At 37.2% G+C, this 19,582-nt stretch overlaps 2 protein-coding genes across 3 annotated transcripts in view; both read left to right on the top strand.

The window, feature by feature from the left end:
- LOC137084086 (zinc finger protein 271-like) overlaps positions 1 to 19,582 on the top strand; it is a 36,927-nt gene that overhangs the window by 8,298 nt on the left and 9,047 nt on the right. The gene's annotated exons all lie outside the window — the stretch shown is intronic.
- On the top strand, positions 10,864 to 12,470 carry LOC137084087 (zinc finger protein 431-like). Its single transcript, XM_067450034.1, has one exon. The coding sequence runs from the start codon at positions 11,026 to 11,028 to the stop codon at positions 11,971 to 11,973; it is 948 nt and encodes a 315-aa protein (XP_067306135.1). The 5' UTR covers positions 10,864 to 11,025; the 3' UTR covers positions 11,974 to 12,470.

Here is a 19,582-nt window from a genome sequence, read left to right as displayed (position 1 = left end):
CAGTCTGAATTAATAGACTACGTTTTAGGTAATACTGCAGCCCACAGCTGATTTACAGTTCGCTATAAAAGTTTACAATATACATTTTATCCTTGGGATGTCACGGGTAACGGTACTTCGGTACCAAGTCGGTACTGAAATAAAAAAAAATGTGACTATACCAGCATTTCTGTAGTACCGACTCCGCATTACCCGCAGCTGCCTTCAGTCCCCTCCCCCTTATAAGCGCAGGGCTCTAGACTGTAGCCGAATATATATATATATATATATATATATATATATATATATATATATATATATATATATATATATATATATATATATATATATATATACACATACTGGTGTCTCTGGAATTTTGGTTCCATGACATCACTAGTATACATTATATTGGGCTATTTTCTATTTGTTAAATATTGATACAGGAGCTGTCAAGTAATCTTCATTAAAGGTGCACTATGCAACTTTTCGTCCACTGGAGGGTGCCTATTCTAAACGGCTCACGAGTACCGGGACTTTTGTGACGGGACGGGACACAGTCCCTTCCGCTTTTTCCGGTCAGGTAAAACCAGCTATTTTTAGCATATCAGATACCCCAGAAGGGGCCAAGGGCTTCGGCCATCCGTCCACTCTCTTCCCTGAACTGAAATGAAGTAGTGGGCTGTACTTTCCACACGATTGACATCAGGTTCAAGTACGCCAGTTTGGCTGGTGGTTATGTTGCCCGCATACCGCCTCCATGACCGAGACTGGTATTACGATACCTGTCGGGCCGGGGCTAGTAATGCTACCTGCTAATTAAGGTTGATATCTCTGCAGCACTATAACTTGAATTTTTTTTGATGACATCATCGCCCTTATTACTTCTCATTCTTTTAATATGTGTAGGTAATTTTTGGGATCTTTTTACTAGGGGTGTGCATTGGCACTGCCTTCACGATTCGATTCGATTACGATTCACCAGGTAACGATTCGATTCAATTCGATTCTACGATGCATTGTGATGCATCAAAATTCTACTGCACACAAAGCAAATTTTTCATCAGTCATGATGCAATACAAGCAGATATTAAACAACAGATTGTATTTGCTGCTATGTGTCTCCTGTATCTTTGACATAAAAGTTATTAAATAAAATAAAATGTAATTAAATAAAATTAAATAAAATGCAATTAACCCTTAAATGCATGACTGTTTCACCAAACATTCTTACATATTCAGGTCGTTAGCGACCCGGATCTATATTTAACATGGATAGACCTCTACCTGTCGTGATAATATATAAAACTCCTGATTTTAGAGTAGCAGCTACAGAAGAACAAAATAGGTTTTATTTCGTTACCTTTTGGAGCTTGGAAGGATTCAGTTTGAGCAGATGTTTAATACCATCATCATATGACCTCGTCAGAGTTTACCAGTATATTCAGCATCTGCGTCATATTCGCGATCTCCAGCATATTCTCCAAACTCATTTTCAACGTCTTCAAAATCAATATTTTGATCACTGACAGCTTCTTGACCACATCCATCATCAAGAGACTGTGACACTAACATATGATTGTGTTTAGTACTTGCTCTCTGAACTAAATCACTAACCCATTTCAAGTTTTGCAGATTATAATTATTGTTTCGTTTTCTGTCAGAGGTAACTGAGTGAAACGTCACTTCATCATTGGGTATCAGACATTGCCACCTTGTGGAATAAAGGGGAATTGCACATAATCGATTATGGCACTTTGCCGCATCGATGCTGAATCGTTCATGCCCCGCATCACGATGCATCGCCGAATCGATTATTGTTGACACCCCTACTTTTTACCTCAATTTTTACACATGGCACCTTTTAAAGGTGGGGTAAGTGTTATTTCAAAAACGTTTTGCAAAACAGACTCGGGCTGAGTCTAATAAAAAAAAAAAAACTAGCCAATCAGCAGGTAAGGGGCGAGGGATGCACTGAAATCAAAATTATTGGCCGAAACCAAAAAAGAAAAAACCAAGGCCGAAACACTGAAAGAAATGATGCCAATTATTATGCAATTAATGATGCCATTATACTATGACTGTGTAACTTTACTAAAAATTTAGCACATTGCAACCATGCACAGTAAAAAATAAAATTCAAACTAAAATGTGATGTAAATGGCACATGGCCGTTTACCAAAAGGAAAAGGGAACTCTTATTATGAAGTCCCCGGAAGTGTCGTGGCTTTTGTTTTTCCCCGAGCACAAAGGCTAAATGGGTGATTGTTGAACTACTGTAAAAAAAGAAAATAAGAAACCGGTGCTGTCTGTGGCTTTGGCGCTGTCCGGAAGAGCAAGAGAAATGGATACTGAAATACCGGTAGGTTATTTAAATAAGGACACCGGCATGAACACTTTACTTGGGAGTGCAGGCAAAGCTACTGGTAAATATAAAAACTGGTACAATCTTCTACTCATTGGACCAAGTAATGTTGCAGGCAGTAAAGATTCAGTAGATGTATCATATTTAGAGAGTCTTCAAATAGAACCTGCTGTTACTGATGTCAATACCACTAATGTCAGTGAGGATGTATTTGTGAAAAAAGATCTATCCTTTGACCTAGCCAAACAATCAAAAATTAAGAGTTGGAGAGATAACGGTGTGTTTGAAGAAGTTCAAGATGAGGGACAAAAGTGCATTTCCACCAGATGGGTGTGCACTCTCAAGGAAACACCAACTGGACTAGTACCAAAAGCACGATTAGGGGCCAGAGTTTTTGAGGAGTTGGATGTGTCAGAACTACAAAAGGATTCACCCACATGCGCTTCAGAGTCCCTTCGACTGCTTGTAGCAGTTATTTGTCAAAGACAGTGGGCACTTCATTCCATGGATATAAAGTCTTCGTTTCTGCCGGGAACTGAACTGTCACGTGACATACATCAGGCCTCCCCCTGAGACTGTCTCTGAAGGAACATTCTGGAAGCTCAAAAAGTGTGTATATGGTCTGGCAGATGCCTCATTGTACTGGTATAAATGAGTGAAAGAAATTGTGCTGAAAGCAGGAGGAAAAGGTCCAAGGTAGATCCAGCAGTTTTTTACTGGCTAGATCAGGACTGCACTGTAAATGGGGTGCCTGCCTGTCATGTGGATGACTTCATATGGGGGGCACGCAAAGTTTCTCCACAACTGTAATACCACATCTCAGATCTGTTTTTCAAGTTGGACGTGAGGAACATGATCACTTCTGTTATGTGGGAATAGAGTTTGTGTCTGTCAACAGAAAAGTACAAATACACCAGGAAAACTACATTCAACACATGCAGCCCATACATATGGATCCTTCACGAGCTGTGGAACAAGACTCATCTCTCTGTGAGGAGAAAAAGTATCAGCTCAGGTCTAAAATAGGCCAAATTCCCTGGGTGGCAAGACCGAGCAGGCCAGATGTTATATTTGACGCTAGCAATTTGGCATTAGACATAATAAATGCTACTGTGCAGACAATCCATGAAGCAAACAGGATAGTGTGCAAACTTAAGTCCAAGAAGGTAATTCTAAACTTTCAACACTTGGGCGGGGACAGTGCTCTTAAGATGATTGTGTTCAGCGATGCCTCATTTGGTAATCTTTCAGATGGAGGCACCCAAAGAGGGCACCTGATTCTTCTAATGGGAGAAAACAGAACATTTTCACACCTTTCCTGGTAATTAAAGAGAGTCAAGAGAATTGTGCGGAGAACACTTGCTGGTGAAACACTGGTAAAGTCTGATTGAATTGACATTAAACATTTTCTCTCCACACTGTTCTCAGAACTAACAACTGGTGATGCTGAACGTTTTCCACCAATAATCTGTCACAGACAATCATTCACTGGCTAATGCCCTAAAGTCCACAAAGTCTGTTTCTGAGAAAAGACCCCCGCCTGGAGATGAGTAGTATCAAAGAACTCGTCCAAACACAGAGAGTTTAGCGAGTACTGTGGTACGACACAAAATAACAACTTGCAGACTTTGAGAGGGAGTTTGTTAAGTTTAAGGCATTTAAAAAAAAAAAGTTTCATGCATATGTATACCCCTGTGCTGAATATTGTTTATGATTGCACATGACCGTTTACCAAAAGGAAAAGGGAACTCTTATTATGAAGTCCCCGGAAGTGTCGTAGTTGTTGTTTTTCCCCGAGCATGAAGGCAAAATAAACGGGTGATCGTTGAACTACTGTAATGTGTATTTTTGTGTAACATATCTTTTACAGTCTTTCTCGACTGTAAAAAGATAACTTAATGCTTATACAGACTATGTCTGCAAGGATACTTTCAAGATGGACATGTTGAGAGACTTTTGAGTGAGTTTGTCCGTTTAAGCTCAAGACTTGAAAGTTAACTCAATATTTGCGTGCTTGGAGACGCGCGCGCTTTCGGATGAGTGCAGAGAGACAGATCTTCTCACAACACACAAGTTCTCATTCGCGTCTTCTTGGCACTACACCAGGTGGTGACTGCTTATATTAGAACATACGGCAACACTCGCATGCATTGAACAAAGTGTACAGAGAGAGACCGTTTTGCCCACGTTTTTCCTTTATTATCGCTGCTGTTGTAGTGTATCACTGAGGGGCCAGTACATGTATCCATCGACAGAAACATAAACAAAGCATTATTTTCAAGTTATAGCCCATATTATAGATGCGTCATTAGATGTGAGATGAGCCACATACATCCACACCGCCAAAACGTGACCGTCACGTTCAGGTTGCCGTTTTTGTTTGCATCATCACATTTCAGCCGTATTGTTTCGGTGATAAAAGTCTTTCGGCGGCATAATATTCGTTGCATCTCTAGGCATGTCTACAAATGATGGTGAGAAGAGAAGGCTCAACGCACGTCATTATTCAAAACAAACGACAGAGATAACGGACATTAGCCGAGAAATAATATATGCTGGCTTTTGCTTGAATATGCTTGTGTGTCATATTCACTTGTTTGTCCATTTGTGATCGTATTGTGTAATACATTTATGGTTAAACCAAAACACTTTTACTAAAACAATTTTCCATTTTATAAAAAATGTCAAGTTTAGTGTTAATTTATTGTAAAAACCACACATTCTCACTGTTAACACTTTGTAAAAAAAAAAATGGTTTCAAGATCTCTCCATTATATATATTTTTAAAAACTGTATTTGTCAATGACCCAATCATACTACAGTATTCTTCACAAATACAGAAATTGTTTAAAAAAAATATGAATAAAAAGTAAGTAAACACTGTAACCAACAGGGGACTCAGTGATTTAAGTTTGTGTACTGTGCTAATCAATTGAGACTTCTTACAGCTCTTACAGGTTGTTGGCCTTGTTTGTTTCATTGCTTCTATTGCTCTCCCCTTTTTTGTAAGTCGCTTTGGATAAAAGCGTCTGCTAAATGATTAAATGTAAATGTGTGCACTAGGAAGAATTAACGCGATTAAACCGCATGCGATTTTGGCAATATAAATAAATATTTATGTAAAGAGATATTAAAATAAAAAGTGCACAACTCTTAAGTGGAAGGAAGCTTTTTTCCCCTTAAGTACAACCTATATAGAGGGAATGCACGTGACATCGTCAGCTGGAGCGACTGCGGTTACACCGCTACTGAGTGGCAAAAAGACTGAGAGGCAGCACTGGTTTACATCGTAAATGCTGCCCATAACTGCTTATCTAGGATATGTAATCCTCATTATCCTCTGTAAGAATTCGTAATAATAGCATATTATTAGCGAAAAGGAGCTAGTAAAAGATCCAGTGTGTATCTGTGTTTGCCCTTGTAAAATGATTCAATTTCCAACATGTTTTCGCTTCAGTGAGTAATGTCGTAATCACGGACATGTTTGTAGATATCTTCAACGCATTTGGCCAATCACAGGAGTTGAATTTGGAATCCCCTGAAAAAAAGAGATTCATTGTATACCAGCTTCACTGTGGAACTTTGTGAAATTGGGTTTATTGAATGAGTGATAGCTTTTGGTGATTATAAAGGGATGAAACCTTTGTTTTCCATTCTTGACAAGCGGCCACATGCACGTTTCAATACACTGACCTTTTCGTGGCGTATACATGTGGGATTCACTCAAAAAATGTGATTACAATGTGTTTTATAAAGTAGAAAACAATGTTTATGTAAAGAGATATAGTAAAATTGTGCTTAAAAGTGCAAAACTTCTTAAGTAGAAGAAAGTAGTATTCCCTCATGTGCAACCTATAGGCTATAGAAGGCATGGAGTCATTATTTGGGTTTGTAAAATAATTAAATTATTGTTTTTTAAAGTAGAAAATTACATTTATGTGAAGAGATTTAGTAAAAGGTTTTTTTTTTTTTTGCCAGCTAATACCATGGCTAATACAAATAAGCTAATGTTCAAACCATAACTGTACTAAACTACACACTTGAATAATTAGCTTTTATATTGCTGCCACTAATGCCATAGCAAATTCTTGAAAATGATCTGGAAATATTTGTTGCATATTCAGTTTTTTTTACCCCAACTTGCATGATGAATAATTAATTTAAGATTTCTCACATTTCACATTGAATATAATTCCAAAGCAACATATTTAAATTATATTCAGAACTGTAATGCAGTCAAAATTTATCTGAAAAATAATCTGTCAACCACTTTTAGAAGGCACTGTATTTATTTGTTTGATTAAAAACAAATATTACGAGAGAAAAACAACACATTTACTATGCTACGCCCACAGATATGTGGTCCAGCAGAACGATGGACCACATTCAAATCCGTATGTTTAACGGTTTTAAAGTTTTAAAGACAGTTTATTACATTTTGTGTTTATCAAGCTATTAATACTGTTGTTAATAGTTATTTCATTGTGAAATGTTTGTTTGAAAAGCAAAAACAATTGCCAAATTCACAAATAAAATTGCATTTGCAATATTCATAAATAAAATCGCAACATGATTATCCTGTTCATATTGCACAGCCCTATTTCAGATAAGTAATTTGCAGATAATTATTAATGAACAAACCTGATTTGACATTGATTGTCAAATGATGAGCAGCTAAATATTCAGGAAAGTCTTCGGAGCATAATCTTGAGGCCAGTGAATTTAGGATCTGGCTCACTTATGGTTGTATATACATCTAATTTAAAGTTGATGATTTTGTCTGGTTTGGCTGGCCATATGAAGACATTTTTCTCCCCTGACTGCTGCATGCAGTTGACCTCAAGCTCATTTTCAATCACCTTGAGTACTTGGCCTACAAAGCGATACTCATCTTAGGAAACAATGACAAACTTTCCCCTAAGTTGACAGAGATTGTGCCCATACTGCTCTTTCGTCGTGTCAGAGGAAATCCGAGAGAGTTGCATAGGCCTGGCTTCCATGTGCCGTGTTACTTAATGTATTAACTAACATGAACTAACCATGAGCAGTTCATTTGTTGCTGTTATTGTTCATCTTTTTTAATGTTAGTTAATAAAAATCCAGCTGTTCATGGTTTGTTCAAGTTAGTTCACAGTGCATTAACTAATGTTAACAAGATTTTAATAATGCATTAGTGAATGTTGAAATTAACATTCCAATATATTATTTAATGTTAACTTATGACCATTATTCTAAAGTGTAACCGTTATGGTCGTCGTTCACACCGCCAAGTGAAAAGGGGTCTCTCGCTCTCAAAGCGCATGACTGCAATGAATTCATTTTTTGCCGTGCACAGCGGATGCGGCAAGTGTAAATAGAAAAACAAGGCATGCAAAAGGTTAAATTATTTTGGGTAAAATGGGTAAATTATTTTAAAATGATTCATTATTTCATTTTGCTGCAGACATACACTTAAATTAAAGATATAACATTAACACAATGGTACCAAGTTGAATGTTAAAATTTCAGCAAGAGCATCAATTTGTATATTTACTTTGTTACAGTCAGAAAGTGAAAAACATCTGATGAATCTGATGAAAATAAAATACATTGTTAGAAAAACTATAATGGTATTATTAAGTACTTGTATTGACAAGTACCCAAAATGTAAGTAGTTGTACTTAGTCTGAAAACAAGTGCTATCAGTGCATTTCTAGTGCTCTACATGCCTCACCTTGCTCTATCCAGTTAAACTGGTGCCTGGTTAGTTATCCAATCTGACATTGAACTACGCTTGAAGTTTTGCTGATCTTGCAGCGAGCATGTGTCTGTCTTTTTTTACAAAGTTTGTGAATGTTTTTCCATCCACGGACCCAGATTATTTCTCCCACTGCTCAAAGGTCAGGGTAGTGTTGTCACGATACCAAAATTATGACTTCGATACGATACCAGACTAAAATACCTTGATACCGATACTAAATCGATATCACTGTAAAAAAAAAAAAAAAAAAAACAGATAATATGATTAATATGACAACAGAACTTATTATTCATTGTTTTATTTTTTGACTAAAAATTAACTTGGCCAGCATGTTCCTGCCCTGGTTTTTGCCCATTCCCTCCTCTTATTGCTATAATAACTACATGCCAGTGTGAACATCCTTACAGAGATTACATTATCAATCATGTTATCATTCACTAACCTTTCACTTCTCAACAGTTCCCAACAGTTTGGGATGACCAAAATCTTAGTTATTTTATTATTCGAGTATTTTAATATTTTTAAAAATGTAATCTTATATTATAATGTAGATTTTTAATTGTATCTGTTTTATAAAATAAGCAAAAAATGCAAATTAAAAACAATATGACAAACAGTTCTTTATTTTTCAGCTACATTAGATCTATTTAACAGTAGCTGCAAGTCAAGAAATAAATTAAATAATCAAATATAAAACTGCTTACTTAGTCTTCACTCTATAATTTAACTATACACTGATTCTTAATAAAAATATTTTAGTTATTTAGCCAAGCATGTGGTGGTTTTCTATTTTTCATTGTTTGCTTAACATTAATCACAGAATATTAGGTTTGGCGTAAGACCTGCACTGATCTAATTACCTCAGCTGTAGGCTACACGCTCACTAAAGACATAGGCCATGTCCACACTATGTTTTTATTTGAAAACGTATATTTTTCTCTCCGTTTTGTCCTTCTGTCCACACTGAGGCAGCGTTTTAAGTCACTGAAAACGTATCGTTTTGAAAACGCTCTCCAAAGCGGATACATTTGAAAACGCCGTCTTCGCGTCGTAGTGTGGACTGTGAAAACGGAGGCTTTTTAATACGATGATTCATTTTTAGCCATGTGATGCAGTCATATGACCAATTCAGCCAAGATGGAGAACGACATTGTACAGCAGTTTTTTTGTATGCTTTCTGTTTTGACAGCCTTGTTAAAAATTAATGTAAGTTTGTACATGCTGTTAAAAACTCGCAAAATTTCAAAGAGTAAATAAACGAGTAGCGGAAATGACGCAAGTCGAAGCGTCTTGGATTTGCTCATGCGCAGTATGGGGATGTAAGCAGTTCCAGACGTTTCAGTGTAGATGAAAATTTTTGGGAAAACGATTGAAAATGATAGTGTGGACGCGGAGCGTTTTTAGACGAAAACTCAGTTTTTAAATTTATCCGGATTAGTGTAGCCATAGGCTATCCAACTGTGTTTACCTGAATACTCCCCAGACCGTACATTTTTACATATTTTTGACCATTAAAACCCAAATAATAATCTGTGAAAGAACTGAATGGCACTCGCATGTTTGTTGTCTGAAAGGTGTGTGCGCGCGCTTTCAGGTCAGAGTCCGGCAGCGTGAGCACGTCCCGTGCCGCGCTTTTTTTTTCTCATGCGCTCATATTTCTGTTGCTTTCTTTGTCATGCGTGTATATATTTAACTCTTCTGCTTCTAATGTTTATTGAATGGCTGAAGAAGAGCTCTGCACACACGTCCTGACACCTGCTGTCACATCCACACAAATTAAGAAATGCAGCTCATATAGGCGCTGTCCTCCTTAAAGTACCGGTACTAATAATAGTCCATATCGTACCGTTTGTAATAGCAGGGTATCGCAATACTTTTCTAGTACCGGTATATCGTGCAACAGTAGGTCAGGATAATTTCCTCTGTACTCTGTGCATAGCTTTTTTGTTCTTGAAGTCACACTATTGCAGACAAGAGCTCTGAAATGCTTGATGTTGCATTTGATGTTGCAAAATGCATACTCTTATTATTATTTTTTAAATTCTATGAGAAGCCTCATGTTTTCATGGTCAAAGCACGCATAAGTGTTGCGGTCCCTGGGTTTTGCCTCTGTTACCCAAGAAATGCTCTATCTTGCAGACTGTCTGTAAGACAGAGGAATGTGTCCCATCTCTCGGTATACAGCATATAGCTCAACCAGTGTTTTGTTACCACACCTTATTGTCTTTTTTGCTTTTCCTTTGAAACTGTATCCTTGCCAGGTAACAGTCGGCTGTTCTCATCCTGTTAGAGAAATACAGTCACATTGGCGCTTCTTTGAAAAGCTAATTTATTAGCACCCCTGGTTTTAAGTCCAGAGTCTTGTTCCAGTCTGAATATTCTCAATAGTACGTTTTAAAATTGTGAAAATCACGATTCAGATCGTAATGGTTTGTTTTAAGATCATATGACATTTTGGGAAGATCTCCCACCTAATTTGAGGATAATTGTACCTCATTCATGTACAGTTTCAGGGACATGTAATTCATAGAAATGCATCAAAATGCAGCATTTTGTATAGCAATTGTCTACTGTCCACTGCAACAGGGATAACTTTTATTTGCTTCACGTTTCTCGTTTTTTTTTATGAGTTTCTGAAAGTTTATTATTTTTACTTTTATTTCAGAGTTTATTGAAGGAAACAAGAAGAATGAAGAATTGAGTGAAGCTGAGGATAAGACACATTTTATAACTGGAGAAAAACCTTTGAGTCACTCAAAGACTAAAAATATTTTTTTAAAGAAAAGTGCTAAGAAATCTACAACCTGCTCTCTGTGTGGAAAGAGTTTAACAACCAAACAAAATCTTGAGCGTCACATGAGAGTTCACACTGGAGAGAGGCCATTCTCTTGCACTCAGTGTGGAAAGAGTTTCACAAGCAAATTTTTTTCTTGATGTTCACATGAGAGTTCATACTGGAGAGAAGCCGTTCACCTGCACTCAGTGTGGGAAGAGTTTCAAAAGCAAATATGAGCTTGATGTTCACATGAGAGTTCATACTGGAGAGAAACCGTACACATGTGATCAATGCGGAAAGAGTTTTACACAATCAGGACACCTTAAAGAACACATGAACATCCACTCTGGAGAGAAACTTTATAAGTGTTCACACTGCGACAAGCGATTCAATCAGTCAGGAATCCTGAAAAAACATGAAAAGATCCACACTGGAGAGAAACCTTATAAGTGTTCACACTGTGACAAAAGATTCAACCGCTCAACAAATCTGAAAAATCACAAAATAATCCACAGTGAAGAGAAACCATATACGTGTGATCAATGCGGGAAGAGTTTCAAACAAAAAGGACACCTTAAGGGGCATATGAGAATTCATACTGGAGAGAAATCACACACTTGTGATCAATGTGGAAAGAGTTTCAGGCAATCAGCATATCTTAAAGAACACATGAACATCCACACTGGAGAGAAGCCATTCACATGCGATCAATGCGGAAAAACGTTTTTGTGCTCTTCAGTCCTAAAGATGCACCTGAAATCTCATACAAAGGAGAAGCCACATTCATGTTATTTATGTGGAAAGAGTTTTTTACGTCTAGAACATTTAAAAGTACATCAGAAAACACATACTGGTGTGAGAGAGTACATGTGCTTTGAGTGTGAGAAGACTTTTACTATAGGGAGTGATTTAAAAGTGCACCAAAGAATTCATACAGGTGAAAAACCTTACAAGTGTTCACACTGTGACAAGAGATTCATAATGTCAGGACATCTGAAAACACATAAGAGGATCCACAGTGGAGAGGAACCTTACAAGTGTTCATACTGTGAAAAGACATTCAAACAGTCAGCAAATCTGAAAAGACATGAGAGGATACACACTGGAGAATAATCGTATCAGTCCACTGCAAAGATGGAGTTCCTCCCCAAAGAACAATATCACAATGTTTATTTTTTTATATATCATGTTTTTATAAATTATTCTTGTGTGCTTTTGAGTTTCACATTGTTAAATGGTCTTATACCCTATAAGTATCTTTTGTAGTTTATTCTTTACTTTCGCTTATTCTTTAATGGAGTACTGTAGAAGCTTATTACAAACCTTTCTTGTTCAGGATGCTGAAGAATTGGCTGTAACACTTTTAAGAGAGACTGAAAACCCAGATGCAAGGGGACTCACTTTATATTAGGTTGCCTCAACTACCATGTTCTTACATTTTAATGAATACAATTTTTGATACAATGCACATATTGTGTACATGTTTTTACATTGTACTACCATTTAGTATCAAACAGAAAATGCACGCTGTGTTAATCGCGTATTGATAAAATTAGTGCCGTTAAAATCAATTTGCGTTAATGCAACGCATTAATTTTGACAGCCCCTATATATATCTCACAACGGCACTCGCAAACGAAACAGGCTATACAATCTAAGCTAATAAACAAAATAAAATAATAAAACGTAGTTTGTCTTATCTTACACCTCTCCGCAAAATGTATATAAATCCAATCGCAACGGCGCTCGCAAACGAAATGGGCGATACAATCTAACAAGCAAAATAAAAAATATGCAGGTTGTCTTACCTATAAAATTTCTTACCTTAAAACCTTGAAAACAACCCCTCCGCAAAATTTATATAAATGCAATCTTCAATTACCGCTCCACATTTCACGGAGTTCATGCCAACGAAAGCAAAAGATTTGAGCTGCATCTCATCACCAGCTGATTTCAAGATCAAAGACCGCAATAGGAGAAAGAGTGACCTAAGCACTTTGAAGATCATTTAATCTGATTCGTTTTAATGAAGATGATTGTGTTTTTGAGCATCTGAGACTTATAGGCTAGTTTCTGTATATATAGCCTATAACACACATTTATTTTTTTAACAATTTGCCAAGAGCAAAATGTATATATGTGGTTTAAACACCAATATGCATTAACACAGTTTTATCTGAAATTCGTCCCATAAACCACATTCTGAATTAATTTGTTTGAGTGATCAGATTTAAATCTTCCTTGAAAGAATTTCGGAAGACATTCACTCTTGATCTTTCCCAATATGTTAGATATCTGATCAGAGAAAACGAATTAAAGATGCACTACATAGGATTTTTGCAGTAACAAATCCAAAAACCACAAACTCAGTGTTATTTGTTCAGTTGAGTTCTTACAATATCCCAAATGTTTCCAACTATTTGTAAATTGTGAGAAAATTGCTATTTTAACCATGGAAAGGGGGTGTCTGAGGGAGTCGCCTGTCTTTGCGTCATATCTGCGTTACCCTCAGTTTCCGGTTTTATTTAGCAGAAAAACTTCACTCTTAGCAGTGTGCAACAAGTCTCATAGCAGTTACTGAGTAAACGCAGTAACGCCATAACATCATAATTTGTATCTAATATGTAAATATTATATATAAATGTTTCTAATATGATAAACAGAGCTGTTACCTCATACTCATGACCGGAAAAGCTGCCGGCGACTGTGTCCAGTGTTTGCTTCTTCAGTAGAACACAAAGATTTTTAAATCCAACCATTGCCGTGTAATGCATGTCAATGGGGAATTTTTCTACGAGATCCACTATGAGAGTAAAAAACATAGAGACATACGAATCCATATTAAACACAGCGGCTCGTGACGACACATTGATGTCTTAAGACATGAAACGATTGGTTTGTGTGAGAAACCAACTCTGGACCCGCTCCCCAACTCGTGAATCTCAGACCCGCGGTAGGCGTGACTTGACCGCGGTAATGTGGTAACCGTCCCAGCCCTAACCTCTGTCTGCATTATGTACAGTGTTGGTCTCATGGTAGCAGCATATTCAGTCAAGAAGGCAAGTTCTGCAGGGCTGAACCTGTCACACAGCGATAGAGAATCATACAAAATTACTTATGAGACATGGCTAATGTTACTAAATGTTACATTAGTTAATATTGCATAAGCAAATATTGGAAGATAACCGCTATTTGTATATGTTTATGCAAGACAATGTGTTTGGCAGGATAACACTTTCATGCGTGGGGACTTTAATTGCAATGCAAACTGCTCTGACGGTTTCTTCTCCACTGTCTTGGATGATTCTTAGCAATTGTTCCACTGAAAGAAATGGAGTTCCACCTAGTGTCATTTGGGCGAATAAGTTAGTGATCACTTTTTTTCCACAGTGTTGTGCACTTTGCAAATGGTGCATGTGACATTATATATGTAGACCTGATTTGAGTTGGCTTTTGCAGCATCTACTGTTGAGATCAAGTTCAGAAGATGACATGCACAACGGTGATGCTTTTGGAGCCGATATTCGGAACCACCATCCTCTTCATTCATGACACCTTGTATCTCTCAGTCCAGATCTTCAGCATTTTCACTGTCACTCACATCTCATCTGAAATGTGAAGCATTGTCAGTAGTGGTCCTGACAATCTTTTTGCAAATGCTGTATTCAGTATGGATGTCACTAAGAGCTTCCAGCTAATACATCAAATATATGGGATCCTTTAAGCCTTTTTACACGCAAATGCAACCAAACATCTCTCTAGGTTGTCTGGCTCAATCACCCCCAATAAAAGTTAAATTGCCGTCCAGCAGTCTGTGGTAGTTGCAATGTATTTAATGTTTTGCGTCACTTTCCGTACTCTGGCCTTCATTTTCTCTGTCGTTGTTTTTTTTTATTTTAGCTCTGACCATTGTTCTGGACATCACTGTGTTGTTTGGCATAGTATGCTGTATTAAATGAATGAATCCTGGTTGCTCCACATCCCTGAAGGGATGCAAACCCTGAACAATAAAGTTGTTGACTGCCTGGTCCATGCTCTTTTGTGAGGCTTTGGTGTCCTCTAGTTTCTGCTGCTTACTTTTTGACTTACTCTCGCCAGCAGGGAAGCTTCCCTTCCTCCTAGCTCGGGGTGCTGTCAGTTGAAGGTATCGGTTGAGGTGATGTCCATAGGGTTAATTGATTCATTGTGAGTTATTCAACCTAATACACCTATAATGACATACTATATATATATATATATATATATATATATATATATATATATATATATATATATATATATATATATATATAATATATCTCTGAAGTTATTCTTAAAGAGGGAAGATGTGTTCGGAGTTTTGCCGACCGAATACGGCGAAAGTTGAATCTGTCTACTAGCTCCGCTTCCCCTTCGTTGCTCTGGTTGGTTGTAGCGCTATCCTATCGCTTGCAGAGGGAGTTTGAAAGACAACCGTTTATCCGCCCCTCGGATTGAGCTGTCAATGGTGAGTTTCCAGACCAAACATCTTGATGTGGGTCTGGCTTATCAGGCTATAAGAATATAACAAATTTACAGAATTATCCATTAGATTTCTGAGCACATTAAATTAATCACGGCTCCACATTTTGATTGACAGTCGTCACAACCTACTAGTGACCGTATTTACTCCTTTCTTTTCAACCATTGGAAAGGTTTTTAAAAAATGGCTGTTGTAGTTGTAAGGTGGGATGGTATTTCTGACGAAGCCCTGAAAAAGCATGCTGCAAAAATAATAAATAAAATGCTTTCTTTAAAACGCAAAAAAATGCATGCATGTTTTCTTAATATGATCATTTAAAAAACAACAGACTGAGGAAAATGAGGGACATTTTCTCAGTATGCGACATGCGGCACATAGAGTGAAAATGCTCTGCAGTACAACTCAAAGCGGAACAGGTGGTCACCCTAAACTGCTAAACACCCTAAGCACATGGTTTAAAACTTTCCACACATGCTAGAATGATGAAAATTTTGTGTATTCGATTTACAGGTTGCCATATCAACACTATATAAAGCAGGGGTGTCCAACTCTGCTTCTGGAGAGCTACCATCCTGCAGATTTCAATTCCAACACTGCTCCAACCCACCTGTCTGTAATTATCTAGCACCCTGATTACCATGATTAGCTGGTTCAGGTGTGTTTGATACAGGTTGGAGCTAAAATCTACAGGACGGTAGCTCTCCAGGACCACCCTGATATAGAGAAAAAAAATTGCGTCAACATTACTTTTGCTATGGTTAAATAAATGTAAGGTAAATAAATGCAAATTTCTTTCTTGCATTAATTTTTAAATATGCAATAATTTAAAAATTATTTACTACAAATATTATGTTATTGTAATCTTATATCTGTTATTTAACAGTGGAGATGTTTCTTTAATGCTGATCTAACAGCAGAAGACACAAGCCGCGGTTTAAATCCCAGTTGCGCAGGTTGGGTGTGTTGCCACACTGTGTTACAACGTGCCCCTATTAGAAATATGCTATTATATTCTATACTTTTATGAATTCTATTGAGAAACTATGAGAAAATAGGTGAATAAAGACTGAATTGATGTTCTGAAACGCTTGTCAAACAAAACCAAAAATGCCATTATTTTTATTCTAAAGAGTTAATTATTGTATTTTATTTAAAAAAATATTTTATTATATCAGGTAACATTTTAAGCTGTCATTTGGTCGTTACAATGTGCCCCCTCACACATTACAATGTACCCCACCTATGGAGCATGTTGTCATGTTTCACTTCCATTCTTTCGGGGTAAATCAAGAAAAATGTATACACTGTATTAAAGAAACAAAACCACATAATTATACTAGATGTGTGCAGTTAATGTGGGATAAAAACAAGTGGATTTAAACAAACTCAAATAGCCAAAAGAAAAGTCAAATAGCCTTAGTTTGTGCCCTGCTCTCCCCTACTATGCTGAAGTGTCTCGTCTGCTCGCCAAGCTGATGTTCACTCCTGAATGTGAACACAACTTTTTAATAAGCAGGAAAAATTCCCCACTTTAAACAAATACCTACCCATTTACATGCATAGGACATTTGCATTGTAAGAATGTAGAAGGAGACTTCAGAAAAATGCTGACTCACTATATATTGAGTCTGTCATCTCATGTATCTTAGAATGGACCCAAGAATCATCACAGGAGACTGAATACAATTGACAAGGGAGAGTCAGAGCTGCCTGGACTGATCTCAGTCTATGATAATAGCATTGCGGGCATGATGTAGCATGAATAGCATGATAATAGATTGGTGGTTCAATCCCCAGTTCCACCTAGCCAAGTGTCCATGAGCAAGACACCTAACCCCAGCTGCTCCTGACGAGCTGGATGGTGCCTTACATGGCTGACATCGCCGTCGGTGTATGAATGGGTGAATGTGAGGCAAAATGTAAAGCGCTTTGGATGGCAGTAGGGTCTGTTAAAAAAGCGCTATATAAATGCAGTCCATTTATGATTATGATTGAGACACTGAATACAAGACACAAAACACATTCTTCAATAATCATGATTAAAGGAAGAGTCTGCCCTGAATCTGTTTAAACTGACCACATAATCATATTCATTAGATGGTGTTGGCTACCAGATGGTTGTCTCCTCTGCTGGCTCTACTCAAACAGACCAGTGGGTGCTCCAGCTTCAGGGGCTTTCAGGGGGAAGGGATGCACTACAAACTGGCAGCATAGGAGAGGATACTGGCTCCATTTAACCAACAATGAAACTGCCCCAAATGCTTTAAAGTGTACTCCTATGTTGAATGCATGTCCCCATCTCACATTTTCTCAGATCTGCCTCTGTAGTTGTGTTAGCGAGCCTCCATACATGTTTGTTCTCCATACAACTAATATTTTGGCATGCCACGTTTTAAAATAATTCTCTCTGATTGTGATGAATTATGGTGTATAGCATGTTCACATAATCTACATAACACTGTTTTTACTTTTTTAAGGCGGCCCAAATCATCCCAATGGAGGCTAACGATCGGCAGGTGAAGGTCGCTGTGCGTTCGGTCTTTTTAGCCGGGGCAAAGGGATTTTATTCCAATTCCTCATTATCTGACTCCATTTAATCATTACTTCGAATTTTGGTTAGAATGCCAAATGGTTTTTTGGTATATTTAATAGTTTAAACACACATTTAATTATTCTGTTTAACCCAATTGTTGAAATTATACCTTTTCATAACCCGTTCATAACCTGAATAAGGTTAGAATGCCAAATTGTTATTTGGTCATTCATATTTAATAGTTTAACAACAGATTTAATTATTCTGTTTAACCCAATTGTTGAAATTATACCCGTTCATAACCTGAATAATTCCAGAGCAAGTCCGAATCAATCAAAGTGTAACAATTTATTAACAGTCAGGTAAATGTATAATGCCAATTACATAATCAATTCAAAGGTAGACTAATCCATATAACATCAAATACTCTGAAGTAAAGAATGAAATATATACCTGACTTATGAAATTTTCATAATGCTGGCTATCTTGAGATGTCTAGCACTACGGGCTGACCTGTTTAAAGTATCAAGCCGCGATCTCTTTGCAACATTTCTTTAAATACCCAGACCAGATGCACAAACTCTTTCAAATGTAAACACGAGTTCACAGTGGGAATTTGCATTAATCAAGTCCTATAGACTTATATGGAAGAGAGGCCAAATGGCTGAAAGTCACACCCACCACACACCAAGGCAAGATATCTTTTAAACTTTAAATTTAAAAACATTTTATGATGTTCTAGTTTACTTCTGTGGAGTTTAGATATTTGTGGAGTAGAGACATTTCAAATGATGTCAAAACATATAATATTGTATAGTGAGGATTGACATTGTAACAAGGAGATTTCTAGTGCATTTCAGGTGATCTCCATATGAGGGAAAGCAGGAGTTTGGGGGAGGGGGTGTCAACAGGGAAAGATGCATATCTGATACTGAGGTGAGACTTGCGTCTCCAGTGGTGCATGAGGGACAGTTCAGATGTTAATTTCCTTTGTTTTCTCAGAGGGTTCTTGTTCCTCAATTAGACATTTCGGCATTTGCTAGTTTTTTTTTTTTTTCAGCCTTACACTTTCCTTTGGTGTAAAACAGCAAAAACTCTCCCAACTACCATAAATATGCAAATGTTGCGTCGGACAACAAAGTGAGACAAAGGGACTTCCCCCTGCTCAAATTCTTGCCACTCTATTGGTCTATTGGTTGTTTACCTGATACGTGTGTGATGTCTATAACATAACAGACCCAAACACATTTATGCTCAGTCTCTTTAAAACAGACACTCCGACTTTACTATCAAGTTAACTTTTTTCAGATTCAACGAAAGCTTCTAGCTCACTCCTATCAAACTCATCCAGAATGTCTGTGCTTCAGCATCCAGCCAATGCAAGTAACCTTTTTGATCAATCTGCTTCTGTACATTTTGACGTCTTTTTTTTAGGTTATTTTATGTGTTTTTGGATGTTTTATTTGTCATATTGGTAGAAATAACAGTATTGTCTTTCAATGGAGCAGTTTGATAGGCTTTTAGCATGATATCCTGACTCAAATAATCTGTTTCTAACAGCAAACACTCAAGTGAGATTACATGAACAAAAAGTGAGATTATCTGATGATGGCTGAATGGCTTGTTGAATGAGTGTTGATAGTCTGAAGATCAATATGAACAGTGCTGCTGAAAAGACTAATTTCATA

The sequence above is a fragment of the Pseudorasbora parva genome, chromosome 8 (genome assembly GCF_024679245.1).
Source record: "Pseudorasbora parva isolate DD20220531a chromosome 8, ASM2467924v1, whole genome shotgun sequence".
Classification (NCBI taxonomy): Eukaryota; Metazoa; Chordata; class Actinopteri; order Cypriniformes; family Gobionidae; genus Pseudorasbora; species Pseudorasbora parva.
This window is presented reverse-complemented; position numbering and strand designations above follow the sequence as displayed.